We start from the raw sequence: 24,696 nt of genomic DNA, 5'->3' as shown, positions 1-24,696 counted from the left end.
TGCATCTGCATCCTCCTCAAGTGTCCAGCTCTCAGTTATCCTTCATGCACCACTGCTTATTGAGCTCTGGTAGGCAAAGAATGGCTGGGGATTGAGCTCTGAAGGAGCCTGGAGATGAAGGATCACTGAGACAAGTAGGGGGGAACAATGTTTTTGCATACATGTTTGTGAGAGTATATGTATTTAGGAGAAAGTTTGTACCCAGTCCTGGCCTCCAGCCTGCTACCAGCCTCTCCTCCCTGCATGTGAGACATTGGGACTGCAGGGGAAGGCTCCATTTCACCCGTCAGTCATAAAGTGTAGCAAGCATGTAGTAGGTATTGTTTTCTGTCAGTCTCGCTTGCATCTGCTGCTGCAAGGAGTCCACAAACTGCTTCCATTCCCTCCTGCTCACAGAAACCCACTGATTTTTCCTCCAGAATATTTATTATAAGGGTGACCCTGCTCAGGGTGGTGCATCTGGAACTCTCTGAGACAAATTTGCAGAAAAAAATAATAAAATTGTATAGTCATTCTACCAAACCCTAATAATCATGGCCAAAAAGCAGTATTTTAGTAACCATGACAAATAGAGTTGGTGGCACTCCCTTGGCACTGATTGAGAAAATGAGTTAACCTTGCCCTGTTAGGTGTTTGAATGCATTGTGGAGAAACTCAAGCTCCTCTAACCCCTTCCTCCAAGAACCTACCATCGTTCCAGCTGACAATATCATCCACATCCTGGGGCACGCCCTGCCACATGTTCACCTCTTTGGGGTAGCCCGGGTCCATTCTGCTAGCGTGTTCATCAAAGCGCCAGAACTTGCTGCCTTGGAAGAAATAGGTCTTGCCGTTGTGCTGCCAGACAAACGCTGCGTCAATGCCAACGTTGGGGAGGAGCCCAAAGTCTCTGAGGCTGCGAGGATAACCGGGCTCCACTGTTGTATCTTTAAACACCCAATAGTTGTGCCCTGCAAGCAAGCGGCAAAGTCGGTGAGTTGGTGACAGAGAATGGCAAACTCTCTGTGCACAAATGAGAAGTATTCGGTTCAATCCATTATTTTTAATTAATTGCATCTCTTACAAGATTATAAATCAAAGCGGCGATAACAATAATAACATTTAAATACTCTCTGCATTAATATTAAAATAATAATGGGATAGGACCCCTGGCCAGTGCAAGGTCTGGATTTCATTCCCAGGCCCATTTTCTGCTTCTTTGCTTTGTATCAGCTGGGGACAGTGTGGAAGCAGCATTCTCAGCCCCCACGTGGAAGTGAGTTAGGGCAGGATTGTGAATAAATTCTCTGTGGTGGCTGGGTTAGAGAGCGAGAAGGGGGCAGGGCAAAACGCTTTGATTTCCAATGAATGGCAATGATATCTCATCTTCAGACACTTCCTCATTAACACCTCGTAAAAATGTTAGTGAGTGGGCCAGAGGGGATGGGACAGATTCCAACTGAACTGGAAGTTGAAAATGAACCAGGCTCAAAAAATATCAGTATCTTTAGCCATTGGGAGAACCTCTAGGAATCCTTAGTTATTTTAGGGGCCTTTTTACTAAGAGTTCAATATTTTAAAAAAACAAACTAGGCATCTACATTTAAAAGTTGGATGCTTAGGCTTGAATTTAAAAATTGTCAGTCTCAGTTCCTAAATTTAGGTACATTAAATTATAAGGAGGTCAATTTTCAAAGGGTTAAAAGGTCTAACTTTGGGAATTAGACTCCTAAGTTGGCCTTGTTGAAAATTCACTAGTGGTGACCAAGTACCTAAATTTAGGCTTCTAATTTCACGAGGTGCCTATATTTAGGTTGCTAAAAAGTGGACAGAGTTGGGGTGAGGAAAAAAAGTTAGGTGCTTAGCATGGAGTTTTAGCATTAGGTATCTACCTTAGGACCTAATTCACTAAGGGGCAGATTTTAAAAGTCCTAAGTGTAAATCCAGCTGGATTTATGGGTGCTGGGGGGTTACACGCACCGAGCCTATTTTGCATAGGCTCGGCGACGCGCGAATGTACCAGGGCTTGAAAAAGGGGGTGGGGTGTGGGCGTGGCCAGAGGGACTCCGTAGGGCCTCTAGGCCAGGGGAGCGCGCGCAGGCACTTGGCCAGCGCGCACAACCTCGCTTGCCTGGAGGCAGGCGAAACTTGAAAAATAAAGGTCAGGGGGTTTTAGGTAGGGCTGGGGGGCGGGTTATATAGGGGAAGGGAGAGGAAGGTGTGGTGGGGGGGGGGGCGGAAGGAAAGTTCCCTCAGAGGCTGCTCCGATTTCAGAGCGGCCTCGGAGGGAATAGGGAAAGCCGTCGGGGCTCCCCTAGGGCTCGGCGCGTGCAAGGTGCACAAGTGGGCACCCCCTTGCATGTGCCGACCCCGGATTTATAACATGCACGCATGTTATAAAATTGGGCGTAGATTTGTGCACGCAGGGTAGCGCGCACAAATCTACACCCGCACGTAGGTATTAAAATCCGGCCCTAAGGGCCTGATTTTCAAAAGCATTAAATGTGTAAAACTGAGTTTTTCTCATAGACATAAAATGGGAGAAAGGCATGAATCTGGCCCTTAGATTTCTAAATCTAGCAAAATGAATAGCAGACCTAAATTTAGTCCCTAAATTTAAGTGAATTTTCAGCTGAAAACTTAGGATCTCATTTGCTAAATCATTTGCTGGGTTGTTATCACCACAATGAAACAGAATAGATGCCAGCAGACAAGAAAAGATTCTTAGAACATAGGAAAACCAAATCAGCATAATTACAAATGTACAATGGAAGACAGTACTCTTAAGAATTTCTGTGGTTGAAGCTCTCTACAGGGCTCAAGAAAGCTTTATACAAATTGATCTTGAGGACCCTGTGTATGAAGCTCTCCACAGGGGTCAATAAAGTTCTATACAAATGACCACTAGATACAAACAGCTAAGAGCCCAATGTGACACTAACATCACACTGTCTGAACTGCAAAGACGAATTAATGTCTGCTCCAGATACAGTTCCAACAAAGAGACTTGAAAAAGTTTCCAACACGCTAAGAAGGTAACGCAACTCTGTCGGGCCGATACAGTAAAGTCCGTGGGAGAGCGGGCGAACAGGCCACTCTCCTGTGTGCACGATTCAGTATGCAAATTAGGCCCGGCAGTAAAAACAGGTAAAAGGAGGCGCTAGGGACACTAGTGCATCCCTAGCGCCTCCTTTTGGACTGGAGCGGCAGCTGTCAGTGGGTTTGACAGCCGACGCTCAATTTTGCCAGCGTCAGTTCTCGAGCCCGCTGACAGCCACGGGTTCGGAAACTGGATGCCAGCAAAATTGAGCGTCTGGTTTTCGAGCCGCGGGCCAATTTCAAATTTTATTTATTTATTTATTTTTACTTTTGGTAACTTTCGGGACCTCTGACTTAATATCGCCATGATGTTAAGTCGGAGGATGCACTTTCCCGGTGCCCGAAGAAATTAGTGCCTACCTTTGGGTAGGCGCTAATTTCTGAAAGTAAAATGTGCGACTTGGCTGCACATTTTCCTTTCTGAATCGCGCGGGAATACCTAATAGGGCCATCAACATGCATTTGCATGTTGCGGGCGCTATTAGGTTCGGGGGGGGGGGTGTTGGACGCGCGTTTTCGGCCCCTTACTGAATAAGGGGTAACGCTAGCGCGTCAAATGCGCATCCAATCGAGGATTAACAGTGCGCTCTGTCGGAGCGCATTGTACTGTATCGGCCTGTATGTAATGAGTGAGGGACACAGCTTTATAACTCCTTTTTAAACTGTAGCCATGCATCCGAGCTAGGTATAGCTTTGGTAAACAGATGAAGAGCAGCTTATTTAATGTAATGAGGCGTTAATGCAACACTGTGGCTACCAATAAGAAGTGAAAGGCATAGTTTATGGTCTTGTAATTTAAGCATTTAATGGGTTTTGTTGCGTCCGGACTCAGACGGCTTCGTCCCACATGCCTCACCTCAATATTTGCTTTCTCTACCAGCCTCGGGAAAATGGCAACCGCCGCGTCTGCTTGCCACTCTCCGGCGTCCCCGGAACGGCTATGGCAAGGTTTTCCGCCATGATTCACCTGAGGGCCTCCTAGAGTGCGCGTGCTACCCACGTCTTTATTCCAACATTGGTGCGAACCTCTGAGGCGTCCCCCTCGAGTGACGTCACAACATCCGGGTATTTAGCCTGCCCATTTGCTGACTGACTTTGAGTTAGCAAGGATTGGATTTGTCCGGTCTAAGCTGCTCTGCCACTTCTCGCTGCTGCTGGAAGCTCTCTCTACCCTCCGGGGTTCTAGTAACTTGGGTACCCGCTCCTCGGGGGCCCTATGCTTCTTTCCAGGTGCCTATCCAATATCCAGGTACTCGCTCCTCAAGGGCCTGAGCTGTCTACTTTGGTGCCTGCTACCATTACTTCTACCTGCTGGGAACTCCACCATTACAGCTACAAGAGTGTGAGTAATTTAACATCTACCAGTCTGTCTCACCTACAGCTCCCCACTGAAGATCTACATCGGAGCTCCCTATACTACCATTGTGGGACGGGTCTCCTCAGCTGAGGACCCAAGACTGCTGCTGCAGGAATCTACTCACTACCGCCACCTCTGGTGAACTCTACAAGCTGTACAATAAAAACTCTGTGTTTGTGCATCTGAGTCTAGCCTGGTACTGCAGTTCCCCGCAGGGCTCCTCCCCATGGGAGTGGCCATCACTGCAGCACCTACGAATCCACCAAACACCTCAAAACCATAACATTTTTAATTAGAGTTCAATCAAGCAGGGGTTTCAGAATTAACAAATAGATATGCATTTTTATTTTCAGACATTGAAAATTCATAGATGAGAATACTGCATTTAGCAAGCTGTTAATTAACAGCAGTTTAAGTATTTGTTATAAATGCATAACACTACAGAGAGTTTAGAAGCGGTGTGAATGAGGAATGATTGACCAGAACAATTGATAAATATATGTGTGTGTGTTATTGTGCCAATTTTATTTTTTGGATTATTTTTTGAATAGTTTTGATATTCTCTGCCATTGTATAATAAAGCTTGCAACATTAAGCATCTTTCAAATCATTTAAAACATTAGTTGTATTATTTACCCTATTTGAGGGTTCTCTGTGGATATACCATTTTAGGTACGCAATATCTTTATTTTATTTAAAGCCTAGATCCAATATATATCTATATCTATATATCTATATATATATATATATATATATATATATATACTTTATTGTATCTTTTATTACATTTGTAATTTCCCTTGTTTACATTATACCATATTCTTATGTGCATTGCAATTTTTATTAATCTTAGATTAGATATATTCAATTTACTGTGACAATAAATGTGAAAATCAGCTAAGTGCAGTGTGTAGATATTTTCTGTTTGTCTGTGGGAACTAAGAAAAGAGAACGTCACCTAATAACCTTAACCACTCCCCGGCCATTACACTAGCTTGCCCCATATTATGGAACCTGAAGCAATTGAAGACGTACCTATTTATTTATTTAGAGATTTTTTTTTATATACCGCAGCACGTTAATAACATCACCTCGGTTTACAATACTTTTTATTAATTTTATTAATACTTTTTTATTTTATTAATACTTTTATTTTATACTTAATTTTATTAATTTTATTAATAAAATTAATAAAATAAAATAAAATCAATAAATAAAAATATAAATAAATAAATATTAAATAAATATAGTAAATAAAAAACAATGAATAAATAATAAATAAATAATAAATAAAAATAAATACAAATAAAATAAATAAATTGATGAATAAAAATTTAATAAAATAAAATAAAATTAATTTTATTAATACTTTTTATGTTTCATCACTATGGCATTACAGTATGCTCACAATGTGAAAATAACATTGTTTTCATATCTGTTTAAATTAGGAATAACATATAAATACTTCAAAATAATCGTCCACTTAAATGATCATAAATCTATTTTTTATTTTATTTGTATATTTAAAGAAAAAATGTTTGTATATGAAGTGAACCGCATCAGCAAGCCAGACAGCGTATCTCCTGTGAGTATGGAGATCGCTCGGTCTTCTCAATCATTTGCAGTCACTTTTATATGCGGTCCATATTACAGATTGTGTTCAAGAGATATTAGGCTCATTGTGCAAATATACGTTAAGTCACCACAATTGACGGATATCAGAACATGTTGGAATTTTAAAATCTTGAACTGCTGGTGAATAGGCTCCAGGAGCCAAAACTTGTCAAAATTTATCAAAATTTAAAGTTGTCAACTGACAAAAACACAGTTTTTTTAATACTTCTGTCTGATATGGAAAGATCAAACAATAAATTTCCAGAGCCTGTAGGTATAATCTCCTACTGTGTGTGTTCCATTTCTGTCAATTCTTAAATTGGGACCGAAAGGTCTCCTGCTTGATTTCAAAATGGACAGAGACCCATTGTTTGATCTTTCCATATCAGACGGAAGTATTAAAAAACTGTGGTTTTGTCAGTTGACAATTTTATATTTTGATAAATTTTGACAAGTTTTGGCTCCTGGAGCCTATTCACCAGCAGTTCAAGATTTTAAAATTCCAACATGTTCGGGCATCATCTAATAAAGGGCATTTTCAACTACCGATTCTCTTTGCTTCTATTGCTACACAGCCAACTGGATCGGCTACCGCTTTTTTTTTTGGGTCTATATTTCTGACCCTACAACTAGCCTGTAAGTGTATATTAATTAGCTGGATAGAGAAAGAGGCACCACCTTTAAAATTATGGCACATTCAAATATTTGAACTTATGCATCAGGAATATCTGGATGGAAAATGGGGCAAGCGTAAACTTAATGAGGATTATGTTCACGCATGGAAGTCATTTTTTGAAGGTGATGTAAAGAAACAAGTGTTGGATTTAGGATATTCACCCCAATGAGGAAACTGAATGGACTGACATCAAATAATGTAACTGGTCTTCGCTATCCAGCATGAATGAATGTGTGATATCTGTGTGTGTGTGCTTGTATGAGGGGGAAAGGGGAGGGTGAATGAGGGCGGGGCAGAGTTCGTGTAGCTTGTGGGAAATGTTTTTGGATAGAATTTTTCAAGAGGTGTGTTTGCAGGGTTTCTACTCTGAAGAATAGGGTACTTGTTATATATGAAAAATGGAAGGAAACTCAGGATGCCTGTTGCATATTTATGATGAGAAATGTATATTTACTAGGCTGGATTGTTACATTATCACATCAAGATGGTCTTCAATTGATGTATTTCTATGTACCCAGTATTACTGATGGTGACATGACATGGTGATGTGTATTGCTGTTTTTCAATAAAAAAAAATATTTTGAAAAAAATAAACTACTGCTAAATAAATAAAGTTTGACAACTAAATTTAACTATAAAATGATCAGTCCAAAAAAACATATACATAGAAACATCCTCAATCCACAGGCCATTTTCAAATGGCAGATAGAAAATGAGATCCCAAGTCTAACCTGCTTCATGCATAGGCTTATTAAAGATCTGAGAAAAACCAAAGATATCCATAGAACTTATAAACCTTTTGGCCATATAATCATCCACCACATCTACATGCACATTAAAATCTCCTAAAAGAAGCATTCTAGGTAGACATCAATGCACACTAGTTATTGCCTGAATTAATTCAGCCAACCTAAGGTGCGATTTGGAACCTGGTAAACTGGAAAATAATTCCAAAGGAGATAAACAGTACTTTTAATCTGAGCACAAAGACATTCTGTACTGAGAAGCTAAATTATCTGCAAAACGTCCATGGAAATGTGGAAAGGTATGGGGAAGACAGGGAAACAGAAAGATGCTGGACAGAGAGAAGGGGAGGGGGGAGAGAAGAGGCAGGGAGGAGGCCCAGAGGAGGTGGAGCTGGGAGGCAAAGTTGGTTGGTTTGTTTGGCTCCCTAAACCAAAATGACATTACTGTCTTCCAGTAAATGTTTATCATTATTCAGATTTATTAATCATCCTCTTGGGTTCCAGATCTATTTCCATGTATCTGACTGCGCTTAGACTTTTATTCAGTGACCTGGGTCATATCTCACTAGCTGTTCTATCCAAAAGTATTAATTAGTTCCACATACAATTCTAAAACATAATTTTCTAGAAAAAGCTCACAATGAAAAAAACCTTACAGAGAACTTTTTACAAAAGAGTGCACCCAACATAGTTGATTAAAGGACCTTCATCTTTAGGGCAATACCATCGCAAAGTTTCCAACGGTAAAGAAATCATTGCCTAGCCCCATAATATATAATCATAGGCCCTATATTTGTGAACCACTCACTTTTTTATACACATTTTGTTATGCATGTAAAAATTAATTACTTATCTTGTGAAGCCAGAAGCCAGTGTTTTTCTACATTGGACATTTTTTGATTTACAGTATTCAAAAGAGCAACACTTTTGTAGCCACTGGATTAAAGGTACATGCCAATATTTATGTCTCATTCAATTAATGAATTAAAAAAGACTTAAACACCAATCAGTGTACAGGAGCATTCAAAAACAATGGCAAACAATCTATGCTTTACTTTAAACCATTTTGAGAATAAATTTGTTTAATCGTTTTTTAACCCAGTTTTGTTTTTTTTTGTCTCTATAGCATTCTGTGGCAATCAGGCCTAGAGAGAAAGAGAGAGAGAGAGAGAGTGACAGAGAAACAGAAGTGAGTAGAAAGAAATACAAGGAAAGCAAACTGTAGACCTCTTTCCTCACCATTTTAGCAACCTCTTATTCTAATAACATTTCCAGTTATTAGAGATAAAGGATAAAAAAAAAACCCAATTAAGCTTCTGGTGCTTTGCCAATTGGAGGTATTCTTCCTTTTGGGAGAGCAAAAAAAGTGGGAGGAGGTGCCTCGTACCTCTGAAGAAGACGATTTTACTGTCATTGGTTCTCTCATAGACAGCATCCACTCTGTCCAGGTCGTCTGGCAGCCCCTGCCAGAACCGGTGGATCCGGGCCGGGTTCAGTGACACTAGGTTTCGTGAAGGCTGTAGACGCCAGAAATATCTATCTGTGAGGTAGGAGGAAGAAGGGTAAGAAAAAGGAAGATTTACTTGGAATCCATTTAATATCAGTAAGACTCTTTTCCTTCTACTTATTTCTGCATTTTCAGTTTTTATGTTTAATCATGTTTATCGAAAAAAGATAAACTGAACAAAAGGCATGAAGTGATTGACTCTTAACACCTCATACCAAGACAGATCAAAGTTATAACATTTTACAAGAGTCAGCAATCAAGGGAAAAAAATAATACAACACAAATATAACACCGAACCATCCCAAACTTCCCCCAATCCCACCTCCCAAAAGAGCACTGTGAAATAATGTATTTTATAATATGTTAGGGATCTGAGAGATAAATCGAACAATATTTTCAGTTTTTATATGTCATCCTCACCATCACATATTACAAGCACAATGCAAAGGACCAGGTTGTTAACAAAACATTAACACATAATAAATGAAAGAGACTTGGGAGAACGGAGCAGGACTTTGGATATCAGAATAAGTTAGTCTGGACTGAAAGGGAGTTAGCACAGGCACATTTCAGACATTATGGATAATTTATGCCAGTAATAGCATGCCAGAAGGGAGAAAGCCCAGATGTGAAAAAAGGTCTGTTCAGTGTGAAGGATACACAGAAATGAATAAGACTAGAATCAGAGAAGAAGTGAAGTAGAGTAAAACTGAATGCAAATAGAGAGATAAGGAGAATGTTGCGGGAGTGCTGGGGAGCGATCCCGCTTCTGGGAGATGAAGTGTACTTAGGCCTTGGCAATCTGTTGCGCAACTGTTGCGAGGAACGCTGGTATGGTAGTGAGGCCTTGGCAACCTGTTGCACTGGGACGAGTGGAGTGTGCCCTTGGACCTTGGCGAACCAGGAGAGGAGCTCCGAGGAAGTGCCAAGGGAGGTGAGATGGAGCCTCGCCTGGGCGGAGACTGGAAGCCCAGGCCCCTGCCAACCTGCACGGCCTCCGGGAGGCCAATCATGCAAGGTTGGTCTCTGAGTAGTCCTCCGACCATTCCAAGCCCTTTCGGACCTGCCGCTGGGTAACGGCTGAGGCGGCAAGCTGGACAGGAGCTGATGAAGATGAGGACTCTGAAACAGACGAAGACAAAGACACAGGAAGCAAGGTAAGCTAAAATCAGGCAAGTAAAACTCAGGATGGAATGGAATCTGGATAGCACGCTAACTCAAACAGCCGGAAAGGAGGCTCCAGAGGCCAGAACGGCCCTCAGGCTATCCACTGAGCACAATCCGCCGGAGGCTAGGCGAAGCCGGAGTCCACGACATCGTAGGAAGCTAAAACATCAGGCCTCCACGGCTAGGGCTCAAGACATCCCATCGGACTCCCAGGACACTCGAAGGGCAGCGAGGAAGAGCGAGGCAAGGACATCAGGAGGACTCCTGGACCATAGACATGGACTGACAACGAACGTGGAAGATCCTTGGCGCCACGGAAGGAGTTATCCCACCGAGCGCCCTACACACCCCAGCTGGGGTGGTCGCGGATCATTTGGGCCACTGCGTGCCCTACACAACCCAGTCAGGCTGGTCGCAGACCACACAAGGACGGGACAGTGCAGAGCTTTGGCAGATGCAGGACAGGACGGACATCAGAAAGAGACATCAGGATACAGATTCGGCTTCAGATTTGGAATTGGATCAGGAAATCTGGAGACACAACGGTCTTCGGAGACATCTGGAGATTTGATGGACGACAGGACGAGACGGACATCCAGAGGACAGGCCAGGAACATGGACAAAGAGGGATCCCACGAAGAAGAGAGATGCCGGGCAGGAGCAGGAAGCAGAGAAGTCCTAGGGAGCACTAGCCCCTTGCCCAGGCAAGGAGGACCTGACTGAGCAGCCCTGATATAGGGCTGAAGAAGGAGACGCCCAGGGAGGAGTTCCAGGTGGGGCCTGGAGCATATCCGGTCGCGGGCCCTTAAATAAGGAAGAGAGATGTGGCCTTGCCCCTTAGGAGGAAGCAGGAAGGAGTGCAGGACCTTGGACAGCGGCGTCCCTGCCGCACAGACGCAGGAGCAAGCCTGGGCCGTGGAGCAGGCCCCGATGCTGGAGGGAGCTTCTTGCCACAGAGAGGCAGGCTGAGGAGCGGCTCCTTGCCGCAAGCAAGGCCGGGGACTTTGGCCTCTGGGCTGCAAAGCAGACGACTTTAGCGGTTCCTGCTGCTTCGGAGCACCAGCACGGCCCTGCCATGCCGAAAAATGGAAGCGGCCTCTGGGCCGCGGAAGGACGGCGGCGGCAGCTCCAGCCGCACGGAAGGCGCCAGGGCGGCCCAGCCACGAGGCAAGCGCCTGCTCATGGCAGCCCGCGAGCAGGAGCGCACAGAGAGGCCAGTTAATAATTATATGTATAAGTGAAAACCAGAAGTTTTATTTTATAGGAAGTCAGTGAAGAGAAGCTGAGCGAGAAGGTCATAATATTAGGCAAATGGAAGATTAGTATAGCAGCAGAGTTTTAGAGAAATTCCAATAGGTGAAGACTAGCAAGACTAGACACAGGGAAACTAACAAAAAGTTTATTGCAATAATTTAGGCTTGGATGGATTCAACATTAAAAGCTGGGAATGCATCCAGGAAGAAACTGCAGACAGACATGAAAAGAGAACTGGGTAGACACAGGGAAGCAAGGGAGGAAAAAAGGAAATTTGTCAGTGAGAGAACATCCAAAGAAAGAACTGTGGAGTGTAAAGATAGAAAAATGCAGGATCAAGACAGAGCCTTGTAGAACATCAAGAGAAATTAGAAAATTGTTAGAAAAATAAATTTTTGGCAAGGATTCTAACAGCACAGTTAGAAAGGCAAGCTGAGAATCAGTCATAGCCATGGCCCAAGAAACCCAGAACAGAGGGAGTAGAAAGGAGAGTGGGATGATCAACCATATGAAGGGCAAAATAAGAATGGTAAAGGATAGTGAAAGAACAGCTATGTAGAGGCAGATAAACAGTTACAAACGAACAGAAAACCTTACTGAAGGGGATCCATTGCATTAGAAAACAGAAGTGAATTGAGGGTTCATTGATAAACAGCATGCTCAAGAACCTTGGAGAAAGAAAGGAGAGAAATGGGCCAAGGAAGGGGTTCTTTTTTTTTTCTTTAGAATGAGTCGAACAGTAGCTATTTTACATATCTCTGGGACAAGTCTGGAACAGAGGTAGACTGTAAGGAAGGATAGAATGATAGGGATTAGGGAGGCAATGTTATAAAGGTGAACAGAGGAAGAAAATGGGTCCACAGAAAATGTGGAAGGCTTGAAGATAAAACTGAGATCAGAGCTGTCCTGAACACAGAAAATGATGGAAAAAAAAAAAAAAAGACTATGGAGAAATCAGGTTGGGAGCAGAATGGAACCCTGACCCCCCCCCGCCTCGCACCCTTCTCCAATATTACAAATAACCAAAAGGGCCAGACTCTGCGGGGAATCCCCACTGCCTTCTTAGTGAGCTCACCTGCACCACACCTTTCAGGAGGAGAGTATCATTTCCTCATTCGCCTCAGGCAGCAGATTGCCTTAAGCCACCTGTGAAAGTGATGCTGGAACATAACATCTAATATATATACTGATTTCTCACTTTTGTGAAGAACTATATATAATACAATTACTGTATAATAAAGCAACCTTTATATAGCACTAGGTTCCTGAATAAGTGTAACAGGTAACCTATCAGAGCTAGGCAAGTTTCTGGTGCAGTATTGTATAATCATCGGTTGCTTTGAGTCTTTAAGTTAGTAAAATACTTAACTTAAAAGATGTTGTAAAGTGCCACAAAAAAGTACTTAACTTTTAAATTTGTTACCATATGCTACAATGTACTGTGAATCCGATGAAGCAAGGTCCCCTTCAGGTACTCGTTTATATTCCCCAGCTGGGGCTATATTTTAAATGTCCTGCTAATGGGTTCCTTTCAGGTCCTCAATGCCGCTCGCTGTCTGAACGCCTGACTCTGCAGGGTTTCGGAATTATTTCCTTCTTCAGGGGTTGCAGCAAGTTGATGAAACGCGACCAATTCTGTGGACATGCGACTTAATGTTTGCGATCAGCGCGAAGTTTGAAGTGATCTTCCCGCAGGGATTACTGACACTACATCTGGCCAAAATTAGCTACAGTGGCACAGCAGTATCTTTCCTGCTCTCCAACCAGTGTGCCCAGTTAGCGTGTGTTTTCAGTGACAAGGGACATCGTGAGACCTCATCATTCCCGACTGGCACAACACTTGATGAAAAGCTGGTATTTCTGAAATGCAATCTGTTCTGCTTCTGTAGCAAATTTAAATATATATATATATATATATATATATATATATCTCCTTCTTATGCTGCCACTCTGTGCCATTCATTGATATTGCACAAATTGGGTTCTCTACATGTTGTAGAGTTCTTCCTCCTAAGTTGTTATTTATTTATTTTAATGATTTTATATACCGACATCCGTTTGCACATCGCATCGGTTTACAAATAACTTATAACAAAAGTATAAAATAGGCATAGCCTTTACAATGAACAACGGAACAGTCAACAAGAATATAGCAATAAACCAAATAATTTAGCTGATAACTTCAACTAGGGGTATCCTAAATTAGGAGAGGGGGATAAGAAAAATCACTATAGGAGAGGCTATGTACAGGGTTCAAAATAATACGTACGTTAAGATTGCTGGTTTTGATTATGGGGGAAAAATAGAGGAAGATTGGGAGGCCTGACAAAAGTGAGGAGGTTTTTAACAGTAAGTCACAGAATGGGAAGAGTTAGAATGAGAGGAAAGCGATGGGTAGGCTTGTAGGAAGAGCCAAGTTTTGAGTTTTTTTTTTAAATTTGGGTGTGGAGGTTTCAGTGCGTATGTCTGGGGGCAAGGAGTTCCAGAGGGTGGGGCTGGCAAGTGAAAGGGCTCTGTTTGTGGTAGAGATGAGTCTTATTGATTTTATAGATGGCGCGCAGAGGGTTCCATGGAGAGCGGCGCGAGTTGGTCTTGAGGAGGGGCGAGGAAGGAAGGGGGGGTTTATCCAGTGGTAATGCTCATTAGTAATGCTTTTGTGAATAAGGGTAAGGATTTTGTATAGGATACGAGATTGTATAGGAAGCCAGTTATCTCCTTGATTGCTTCTGAGCTTCTTACTTGAACTTGTCTGTCTCTTTTCTCTTGCCCGTTCTCGCTGGTCCCTTGCCATTAGGAATGCCTGCGATAGTGTCACACGTGTGAGACCTTTTGGATGTGGTGTGATTGATGCAACCTCACAGGCGAACCTGTTAGGCCGATGTTAACAGCTGGTGAACCCGCTTAAACTGGGACAAGGAAGAGCTTCACTTATGCCAACCCCATTCCCCATAGGTTGAGCCCTTGGGTTCAGGGGCCAGCAGGACTTTGATGGGAGTCCTGGAGAGTGATTCAGCAAAGTCAGGAGGCAAGCTAAGGTCAGCCCTTCGGCTTTGGCTTGTGTGGGAAGAGTTGGTGAAACTCTGCAGTTAGCTGGGGGGCTTGGACATGAGAAGCAAGTTCCCAGGTGTTTTCCTCAGGGCCGAACCCCTTCCATGAAATGCGATAGAATAGTTTTTGTCAGATGTGTTTAGAATTCAAGATGGCCTGTACTTCATATTCCATGTCTTCTTCAGAAATTGCTTCTGTGGTTTTAAGTACGGTCCAAGATGGCCAAGACAAGAGCAGGGGTTTCAGTAAAAAGACATGGAAGACATTATGGACTCTAAGGGTCGATGGCAAAGTTGGTATGAGACTGGTCCCACTTGGCAGACAGTCGGGAAAGATCCAATAAATCTTGGAGAAAATTTAATGGACGGATTCTTAGGCAGAGGTTTCTTATATTGAGCCACACTCTATACCCAGGCTTGAAGTGAGTTGCTGGGTGGCGAGTCTTATTACCCTGTCTTTTGTATCTCTCGATGGCTGAGATAAGGCACTGTCATGTCTTTTGCTAAAGGACTCTGGGCAGTTGGACTACAGTGTTAGCCATGTGAGTTAGTGTGCAATTTTGTCCCATACGAGAGAGAAATACTGTCATATAGTTATGATTTGTTTATAATGAGTTACTGTTATTGCATGCAGTTTTGTGTTTGCTGAGAAACATACTGAGAAACAGTTCTTGCTTCACAGCCCTCTCCAGCCCCCACTTTTTCTCCTCTAGTATGAATTAGTTAAGATGGTGAAAACCGAGGAGGAGGATATTAGAGAAAGTACAAATTAGACTCCATTATTAAATACAAGGTTAGCACGCATGTTGCGCTGGTGGTTGACCCTTGGCCCAGGGTGGGGTTGATGCTACCCATAGGGCAAGCCCCACGGGTCCCCACCATCGGGAGGTGGAGCAGACTAGGAGATGGAAGCCGACTGAAGCTTCGCCAGTTACCAGCCCATGTTCCTCGCAGGTTGAGCCCTTGGGTGCCGGGGCCAGCTGGTCTTACCGCGGGTCTCCGCCAGACGACTCCCAGTGGATGTTGTAGCACGTAGCCAGGGACCAGCAGGAAGTATCAGAGGGACCGAAGCAGGTCCGGACAAGGCAGGGATCCAGAGGCCCGGGCACCAAGGACGGTCCAGAAATAAGAACAAGTGATGCCGGACAGCAGAAGGCCGGAGCCTTGACAAGGCCAAGTCCAAGGAGATACTGAAGATGAAGTTGGGAAACAGGCTGGTGTCATGGCAGGTGGCAGAGCTAGTCAAGGTACAGTGGAGCAAGAGCCAAGGACAGGAAGTCAGTCCTGAGCGTAGTTCCAATGAAGCGAGTGTCAAAGCCAGTAACCAGTCCTGAGCATAGTTCCAACAAAGCGAGGGTCAAAGCCACCAGTCCTGAGCGTGGTCCCAAATGTACCACTTACACAGCTCTCCCTTTTTCCTAACTTGAAGTCTGCAAGCTTCAAGGTCAAGGAGTTATGCAGAAGCTGAGAGCTGAACACCTGGCATATACCCTGATTTATTTTAGTAAAACATCTCTATTAAGAAGTACATTGTGGACAGGACCTTTTTATAGTGATTTAACAGTAGTGACCTGAGACATGACAATAGTGATACATATGCACATTTTTTGATTATTATTTTGGGGTGTTTTACAGAATGTGTTAGGTTTTGAGAAAGTGCAGGGCTAGTGGTCAAACTGGTCATCAGTATCTTATAGCAATATGTCACAAAAAGTTAGTAGATTCCTTCTGAGCATGCTCCAGCCAAGGACATAATATATAGATGCAAGGTGGCATGGACGGGAACTGCTGATCAGAACTGAAGAGAGAGAGAAAAGATTCAGAGTCTCCCGTATTGTATATTTGTTTGTTATTTGTTCCCAAATGTTCTCATAAGTGTTTGGTTTTGTGCATATATTATACAGAAAATATAACGTATAATAATTTTGTTATGGTTATTGATGTTTGGGTGGATCTTTTGGGACACTGTGGCAGCTGACCACGCCCACGGGGGGCAGTCCCGTGAGGGACCACGGTTGTCAGGCTAGGACTCTGGACACACAAACACAGATTGAATCTTTAAACAGTTTTTGGAAACCACCACAGTGGTCGCCCCGTATGACATAGTGAGGGCAAGGTAGCGCGGCGCCATTTGAAGATTGGCAATACGGCCCGCGTGCAGGAGGTCGCTCCCGGACCCCCGCTGGACTTTTGGCAAGTCCTTGTGGGGGTCAGGAGGCCCCCCCCAAGCTAGCAAATGTCCTGGGGGTCCAGCGGGGGTCCGGGGCGATCTCCTGCACGCGTGACATCGGGAGCCAGGAACCAAAATGGCTCCGGCGCTACCTTTGCCCTGTCACATGATAAGGGCAAAGGGCCACCGGCGCCATTTCTCTTAACGCAGCCGTGGCCAGAGAGAGGGAGATCGCGCCGGGACCCCCCCACTGGACCCCAGGTAATTTAAAACATTTTGGGGGGGTTTGGGAGGGTGGGGGATTTGTTTTAAGGTTTCGGGGTGGGTTTTAGGGTTTTTTTTGGTGTGCCGGTTTTCCCAGCCTCCCCCGATTTATTGATTTTTAAACGATTTAAAAAAACAAAACAAAACACGACGATCAGATTTCCCTCTCCCCCCAGCCAAAATCGATCGTTAAGACGATCGATCACACGATTCACACCCCTAGTACCTGATCCCTTAGAGTAGAGAGACTTGGTGGTATTTGTACTCACACAGCGATTCCACTAGTACGAGAGGTCTTGGCACTGGAACAGAGGGCAGGCCCTCGAGGAGCGAGTACCCTGGTTCCAGGGAAGCAGCACTGTGGAATAGATGGTAGTTTGTACTCACAGATGGAAACTGTTAGTGAAGTCTTCCAAGTAGAAAAGGTTTGTAGATGCAGGCAGCGACTCAGGGAACATGGGCCCTCGAGGAGCGAGTACCCGGTTTCCTGATAGCACCTGAAATAAGCCAGAAGAGGCCCCCGAGGAGTGGGTTACCCCCGTTAGCAATAAGAGTTCCAGATAACGCTGGAGTGGCAGAGTAGCTTCGGTACGGAGAGCGAATCCCATCCATAGAATTCCGAGAAGGAAGTCCGTTCCGATCCATTGCTAACTCGATTAGCTAGCAAAAGTTGTAGGCTTAAATATCTGGGCAGCATGACGTCATCTCAGGGGGACATCCCTGAGGTTCGCGCCAACGAGGAAATAAAGATGAGTGTGGCGTGCGCGCGCCCTATGGTACCCTGGAGGAGCATGGCGGGAAGCAGCACAAAACAGGGGTGGATTGAGGGAAAATAGTGGCCCGGGGGATTTTTCTCCATACTGGCCCATGGGTACCAATTACATATACATATATAATTACATATATTGTACACAACCCCTATATTTCGGCATGGTCCTCCCGTATCAACACAGTACTATTTGCCAAAACTCAAAGAATAACAACCCCACCTATGAAAAAGAATACCCAAATATTACACCAGAATCTAAAATATCAATACACCTCCTATCAGGAAAACAGAACAGGCCAAGCTACTACAGATCCCTACAGAGAAACCCACATGCTCAAAGAATGTTTCATCTCAGTCTTTGCATGCAGAAACAAACTTTCACCAAATACAGAATAAAGCCACATAAAGTACAATAGAAATGTGCAGACAAAAAACTAAACTGTAAAATGTATCATGCCAGACTCTATACAGTGCAACAATGGAATAAAACAAAAATGCTCACCATTCCTCATGAAACCAATCAATAAAATCAAGATATTTAAATCATGAATCATTATTATAAATCATACTAATAAAATAATATTCAAAACAGCTGATGAATAGAATATCCAATAATTAAAGACTCAAGCAAATTTTGAAAGCTTTACCAAACACCAATAAAATATTTTCAAACAGCAGACCACATTACCTACTACCCAATAATTAAAATGGTAGTCAATCAAGAAAAATGAACTTAAAAAGCCACCTTTACTTACCCTCTCCAGCAGTTCTCCTTACTTCTTTCCCTTACAGGCCACACCAGAAGCAGCAGTAGCTGCTGAAGCTGTCCTCACGGTCCTCTTCCTTAGGGACCACAACCAATCTCTTCTCTCTCTCTCACACACACACACCAGTCATACCCTCAAGACCAGTTTCTGTCTCTCACACACCAATCATCTCCCCACCCAGTCTCTCTCTCTCTCTCACACACACACACATACACAGCACAATATACCAGTTCATCTCCCTGATCAGTCTCACACATACACATGTCACCTCTCTTGCCAGTCTCTCTCAATCACACAATGCTCTCACTCCCTCTTACACACAGGATTCCAATCACACACATGCTCTCTCTATTTCACCTACACACCAAGCTCTCAATCACACACATGCCTCTCTCCGTCACACAGCCACAAGCCAGCCAAACATGCCCTTCCCATCTCTCTGGGCACACACATTGACACACACAAGCACACTCCCTGGACTCACATATACAACCACACACATAGGCAGAAGCACCCTCCCTTGTCCTCACATAACACGAAGCACCCTCATCTGTCTCACATACACATATGTACACTCTTACAGAAGCACCATTGCTTTCAGACTTGCAATTGACATTGCAGCATTTTTACTTTACTAAAAGTGAAAGTGTGATGATCCCAACCAGTAAAGTAAAGAAAACCACATTCCATGACACCCTTCCTGCAGGTTCTGTCCCTCCCAAGGGGACAGCCCCCCACCACGTACAGCGTCTCTTGTTTTATTGCTTTCAGAGGCAATAAAGCAAAGTTGTCTTTCTTCAAACCTATCATTCACATGATTATTCATGTGGGAGATATGGAACCGAAAGACATCCTTAGTCAACTTCCCTTTTAAATGGGAAGATTCCAGTCTTAGTCATTTAAAAATATACATTTCTAAAGGCTTAAAAAAAAAAAAAGCAAAACCGTTTCAGATTGGAACTATTCTAGTCTTCATGCTTAAATTAGCTTAAACAAAACAAAAAAAAAACCCCCACCTGGCATCAGAATCTTAATTTGTGATTTTGCTCAGATGAACATTTTAAATAGTTTAATTTTTTTGCTTTAGTATTTGTCTCTACCCACTTTGCTAAATTTATTTTCCAGAAGAGGGATGTTAAAATTCAGTAATTTCATCTTTCATCCACTTTTCAAAAGGTTGCGCTACCAGCACAAAAATTGAGGTATATGTATTATCACAATTTCATTTTTTTTAAACTGGCAGATTCCTTTCTCACATACACAACACACACACACACACGCACCATTCCTTTCTCACATTTACGCATACACACACATATTACACACACACACACACACAGAAGCATCATTCCTTTCTCACATTTACGCATACACACACATATACACACACAAGCACCGATCCTTTCTCACATACACACAGAAGCACCCTTCCGATCTTAAGGCCCCCCGCTGAACAGTGGTCCTCCGTGGTGGGTTAGCAGCACCGGTGTTCACCAAATTCTTCGGCACAGCCGCCAGCCTCACGTTAATTATCTCTTCGGCCCCCGCGGCCTTGATTTAAATTTCTTCGGCCCCCATTCTTTCCTTCCCCCCACAGAGACCCAAGCCAGGGGGCCGAATGAAATAAACCGTCAGCAAGGCGGCGGGGCCGAAGAAAAGAAGATGGGCACTGCCCCGCCAGCCCCCACTTGAGGCTGGCTGGGAGGCGCCCATCTTTTCTTCGACCTCCACCGGCTGCCGGCACTCTATTTAAGTTATTCGGCCCCCTCCGGCTTCGTCTCCAGCGGGGGCTGGCTGGGAGGCTCCCATCTTCATTTCTTCAGCTCCCGCGGGGGCTGACTGATCTTCTTTTTCTTCGGCTTCCGCCGCGGCCTCGATTTTATTTCTTCGGGCCCCCGCTGGCTGGGAGGCGGCTTGTGCAAGGCTGAGGAAGAGCCACAGCAGTCGAGACCACGTGACCAGCTAGACCGGCCCACCAGGAGAAGCCCGATCCCCCGATAGGCCAATCCGCCCCAGGCACCAAAGCAGGTCCGGGGACGCCGGAGAGGTCGGCAGACAGACGCCCGCGGCAGCCAGTATTCCGAGGTGAGCGGGAGGAGACACAAGAAGAGTGAGGTAGGCGGGGTGAAGCCATCGCAGACCGATGGTCGCAACAAATTTCTCATAAGCAGTAGTCTGTATTATTATTTCTCTTAGTCTTTTTGTGTGATCCAGACTGCAAGGCAAATACCTCATTCCAAAACCCATTACACCATGGAGCATGGAACTGTCAGGTCCATAGGGGAGGAACTCTCAGGTACCTGCCATATACTAAGTAAAATGGTGACAAATCTGTGGATTCACTTGCATAATTGTTGTGGCAGAACTCTGCCCATGACAGAAGGGATGCCCAGTCATTCTGCTAGTCATTATTATATGCTCTTCAGAAGGACTTGAGAATGTGGTTATTGTGTTTGGTTTGGCCATTAGTTTGTGGATGATAGGCAGACAAAAAGTCTAAAGAGACCTTGAATTTCCTACAGAGGTTTCTCCAGAATTGGCAGTAAACTGGACTCCTCAATCTGAAAGTACATGTACTTTCAGATTGCGGAATATGTGGAGAAAGAAGACATGAGCCAGTTCAGAAGCAGATGGTAATCTAGCAAGAGGGATAAAATAGGCCATCTTTGAAAATCAGTCCACGACAACCCAAATCATAGTACAGCCATTGGAGAGAGGGAGATTGGTGATGAAATCCATGGCTACATGGGTCCAAGGTTTGGCAAGGATTGGCAATGACTGTAACAGTCCCCAGGGATGGGCATGCAATGATTTATTAACAGCACAGTTATGGTGGATGTCCTGAGAGATTTGGAGCCCCCAACAATGGTAAGTAAGTAATTCCATCGTTTTCTTGACAAATGGGTAACAGGCTAGGTGGGAGTCATGTGCCCATTGAAGAACCTTCTCTCCGTCGCTTGGGGATGGCTGTCTTGCCAGATGGTACAGGGATTTCTGTGGCTGCCCTGATCCGAGCTCAGTCAATAATGTGATGAGGTGGTTCTTGTGTATCAGCACTTCAAAGACCTGGGAGAGAGTGTTTGCATGCCTGTTCTTCTCTGCTGGCTGGTACTTAAGTTCAAAGTTGAAGCAATTAAAGAACAGGGACCACTGGGCGGCCTGCTGGGGATTTAATCATTGCACCTGCTGAAGATATCAAAGGGTTTTGTGGTCCATGTATATGGCAACTGGGTGGGAAGCTCCTTCTGACAGATGATGCCAGTACACCTCAGTGAAGATTGACATCATTTGGAGTGCTGAAAGTCTCACAAAGTGAGATTTTTACAATGTTCTCTTCCCTAGCTTGATGACCTCTATACCAAGGAACTATCAAGCTAGGGTGAGAGAACATTGTAGAAATTTCAACTTTGTGAGACTTTCCTCACTCCAAATGACGTCAAATCTTCACTGAGGTACACTGTGCTGTTAGTACGTCTCACTCTGCATGTAAAACTGGCCCCAAAACCCTAAACCACCACCAAACCACCTCACCTCAAATTATTAGCTGGCCCTCCTATAGTGATATAAACAGTTGAATACTGTGAAGGCCTCCCCAGAGGCTCTCTCTCTCTCTCTACTCCACTCCTCTCCCCTCCTCTCTCCCAAGCCCCAAAATGCAATTTGTAATCTTTTATCATAAATTGCATTAGCCATTTTGGGTGTAGTATTTCCAGCTTTAAAAGTGTGCATTACACCTTTGCGCAATGCAAAATGCCCTTCATTTTCCTTAATCCCACCCAAACCCCTCCCCAATCCCACCCCTATGAAAAATTTGCATTCATGCAATGCGATACCATTACTATTGCATGCATTGTGGCGTTATCATGGGCGTTAACGCCATAATGCACTTTGATGAATGACCCTATATGTTACTTAAATTGCCAGCTTTGAATATTGATCTCATGATATGGAAAATCACTATATAAAAATCACTGGTGACAATGCCTACATATTAACACTTTTTTTCCTCTGCAAGAACATATACTTTTCAAATGTGTTTCGTTATCTGTCCTGCACTCCTTAAGGTAACTTTGTCGACTCTTACCTCAGCCTATGATTGCTCCTATCTCTAATTATTTACAGAGCATCTGGCCATACCCAAAGTTATGTGATAATTATTTACCGTTTATACATGTGTTCCTTTTTCATCCTCAACTATTTCAGTGTGCTCTATGCTCACTCACGGCCTGGTTTTTAAAAGGATTAATGAGCATAAAATGCAGTTTTATATATGTAAATAGGCTCTTGAAAATTGCCCCGGGGTTGTGGGTATACAAGTGTAGGCAGAAACAATTCTGCACTTACTTTATTGCATACTAGAAAAAGGCATTCCGGGGGTCAGAGTTGGGGCAGGGAAAGTACCTATACACATACTTTTTAAAGTACACGTGTAAATCTACTTGCACACATTTATACCTGCTAATAAGCAGCTGTAAATGTACATATGTATGCAGTGCTGGTGTGTTGTGTGTGACAGCTAATTTTTAAAGCAGACTTACGAGTTTAAGTCCACTTTGAAAATTAAGAGCTAAAATGTGTGTGCACTTTGTACTCACAGACATTAGCCCTCTCAATGTTTCCCTTTTCTAGCAACTCTCACAGCTTCCACCCTCTCTTCTCTCCAAGTCTACGAGTAACACTGCTCCTAGCCAGACCAAGCAGTAGAAACCCAAATCAAAAATGAAGCACTGGTCAGTCACATGAATAGGTGCTACATCCTGTCTCATGCACTGGAACAACTACAAAACCTCTCCTGGGATGAAAGTGGTCATGGTTCCCAAGAGTTTCCCCCACTAGACTCTGGTCTTCATCAGGAGTTTGTGGCAGAGATGCTTATTTGACTGGAGATTGTAGAAAATTCTGGGGACTGGGAAGGTGAACGCATCACACCACACCCCCTACACAGGCATCTCTCCCTCCTTTCCTCCCTCCCTGACACCTCCCCCTCCCTCTCACCCTTCCCATTCCTCCCTCCCTTCTACCCCGATACCTAAATTATTTTTACCATCAAGTCATAACTGTACATATGTTTTATGCCATAATTTATTGTTCCATGTATTACTGTTATAATTGTTATCATGTTATAATGTAAAATAGGGCTGATCTCGCCCTATTCTTTTAGTTATCTGGAAACCGATGTGATATCTCGATTGAATGTCGGTATATAAAATAAATAAATAAATAAATAAATAAATATCACATCCTGATTAGGGAGGAAACAGCAGGCCTGTACTTACTTTTGAAGAAAAAGACCTCTCCCCGGATGTTGGCAATAGCATTGAAATGTGCTTTACAGCGGTCTGGCAGATCAGGGCGTGGGATACTGTAAAAGGGGAAAACACAGTTCAATTTTAGATGATTTTAACACCTCATCTAATCAAAATGTGAAAAATCTATTCATTTATTTATAAAAGTTATATTCTCCTCATCAGTTACTGAGTGGTGAACAATAAAAACAAACACAATTAATAAAAAATAAAAATCTTAAACATAGATCAATAAAAAGCAAATGACAAGTTCAAATAGACGTACATTTCATTAGTCAACCTAGATTCCAGTTTTAGTCCTGTCTAGACGTTTGTTGCCTTTCAATTTTTGCAATATTTGTTAAAATACAACAAGCACGATGTAATCAACAGCAAACCTTATTCAAGTTCTCCATCTGCATAAAGAATTAGGCTCACAAAACAAGAAGGGAGGCGATCTATGAAAGCCGTAATGGTATCAACAATCAAGATAGATGCCAAATGTCCTTTGTCAACATTTATTGAAGTGGAGACGAAAATTGCCCGACTCGGGCTGTGTTTCGCCACTACCCAAGTAGCTGCCTCAGGGGCTGACTTGTTCAAGGATCTGAACCTACATATATCGTTCAGTTTGCAGTTTTGAACAGCATTAATCAAATCCTATCCATTCGATAATGCTCAGCAGTGTAGTCGCCACTCTTATTGTATAGGCTACCTTAACAAAAGGTTAAAAACTATTAAAGGCTTTTGACCAAAATAAAATGATTTAATTAATTTCCTACATTTTTTAATTGACACTTCTTTCTTTAATTCTAATGGTAGAAGATTCCAAAGAACCGGAGCCTGTAACATGAAGAGTTGCTCACGGGACTCATCCAAACGAATAAGTCTAAAAGATGGAACTTCCAGCAGCATTTGGTTCCCTGACCTAAGAGATCCAGAGGGCTGCATTAAAGGTCAGGGGAAACACGCCCTTTGAAAACAACCCAAAATAT

At 43.4% G+C, this 24,696-nt stretch overlaps 1 protein-coding gene across 1 annotated transcript in view; it reads right to left on the bottom strand.

Moving 5' to 3' along the window:
- The window catches only part of MMP25 (matrix metallopeptidase 25), a 109,416-nt gene that overhangs the window by 4,807 nt on the left and 79,913 nt on the right, over positions 1-24,696 (bottom strand). The window contains exons 7-9 of the mRNA XM_029606779.1: positions 23,693-23,778; positions 8,859-9,011; positions 690-950 (exon numbers count right to left, since the gene is read on the bottom strand). Coding sequence (XP_029462639.1) covers positions 690-950; positions 8,859-9,011; positions 23,693-23,778 — 500 coding nt within the window. The remainder of the gene's footprint in view (positions 1-689; positions 951-8,858; positions 9,012-23,692; positions 23,779-24,696) is intronic.

Source organism: Rhinatrema bivittatum, chromosome 6, assembly GCF_901001135.1.
Source record: "Rhinatrema bivittatum chromosome 6, aRhiBiv1.1, whole genome shotgun sequence".
NCBI lineage: Eukaryota > Metazoa > Chordata > Amphibia > Gymnophiona > Rhinatrematidae > Rhinatrema > Rhinatrema bivittatum.
This window is presented reverse-complemented; position numbering and strand designations above follow the sequence as displayed.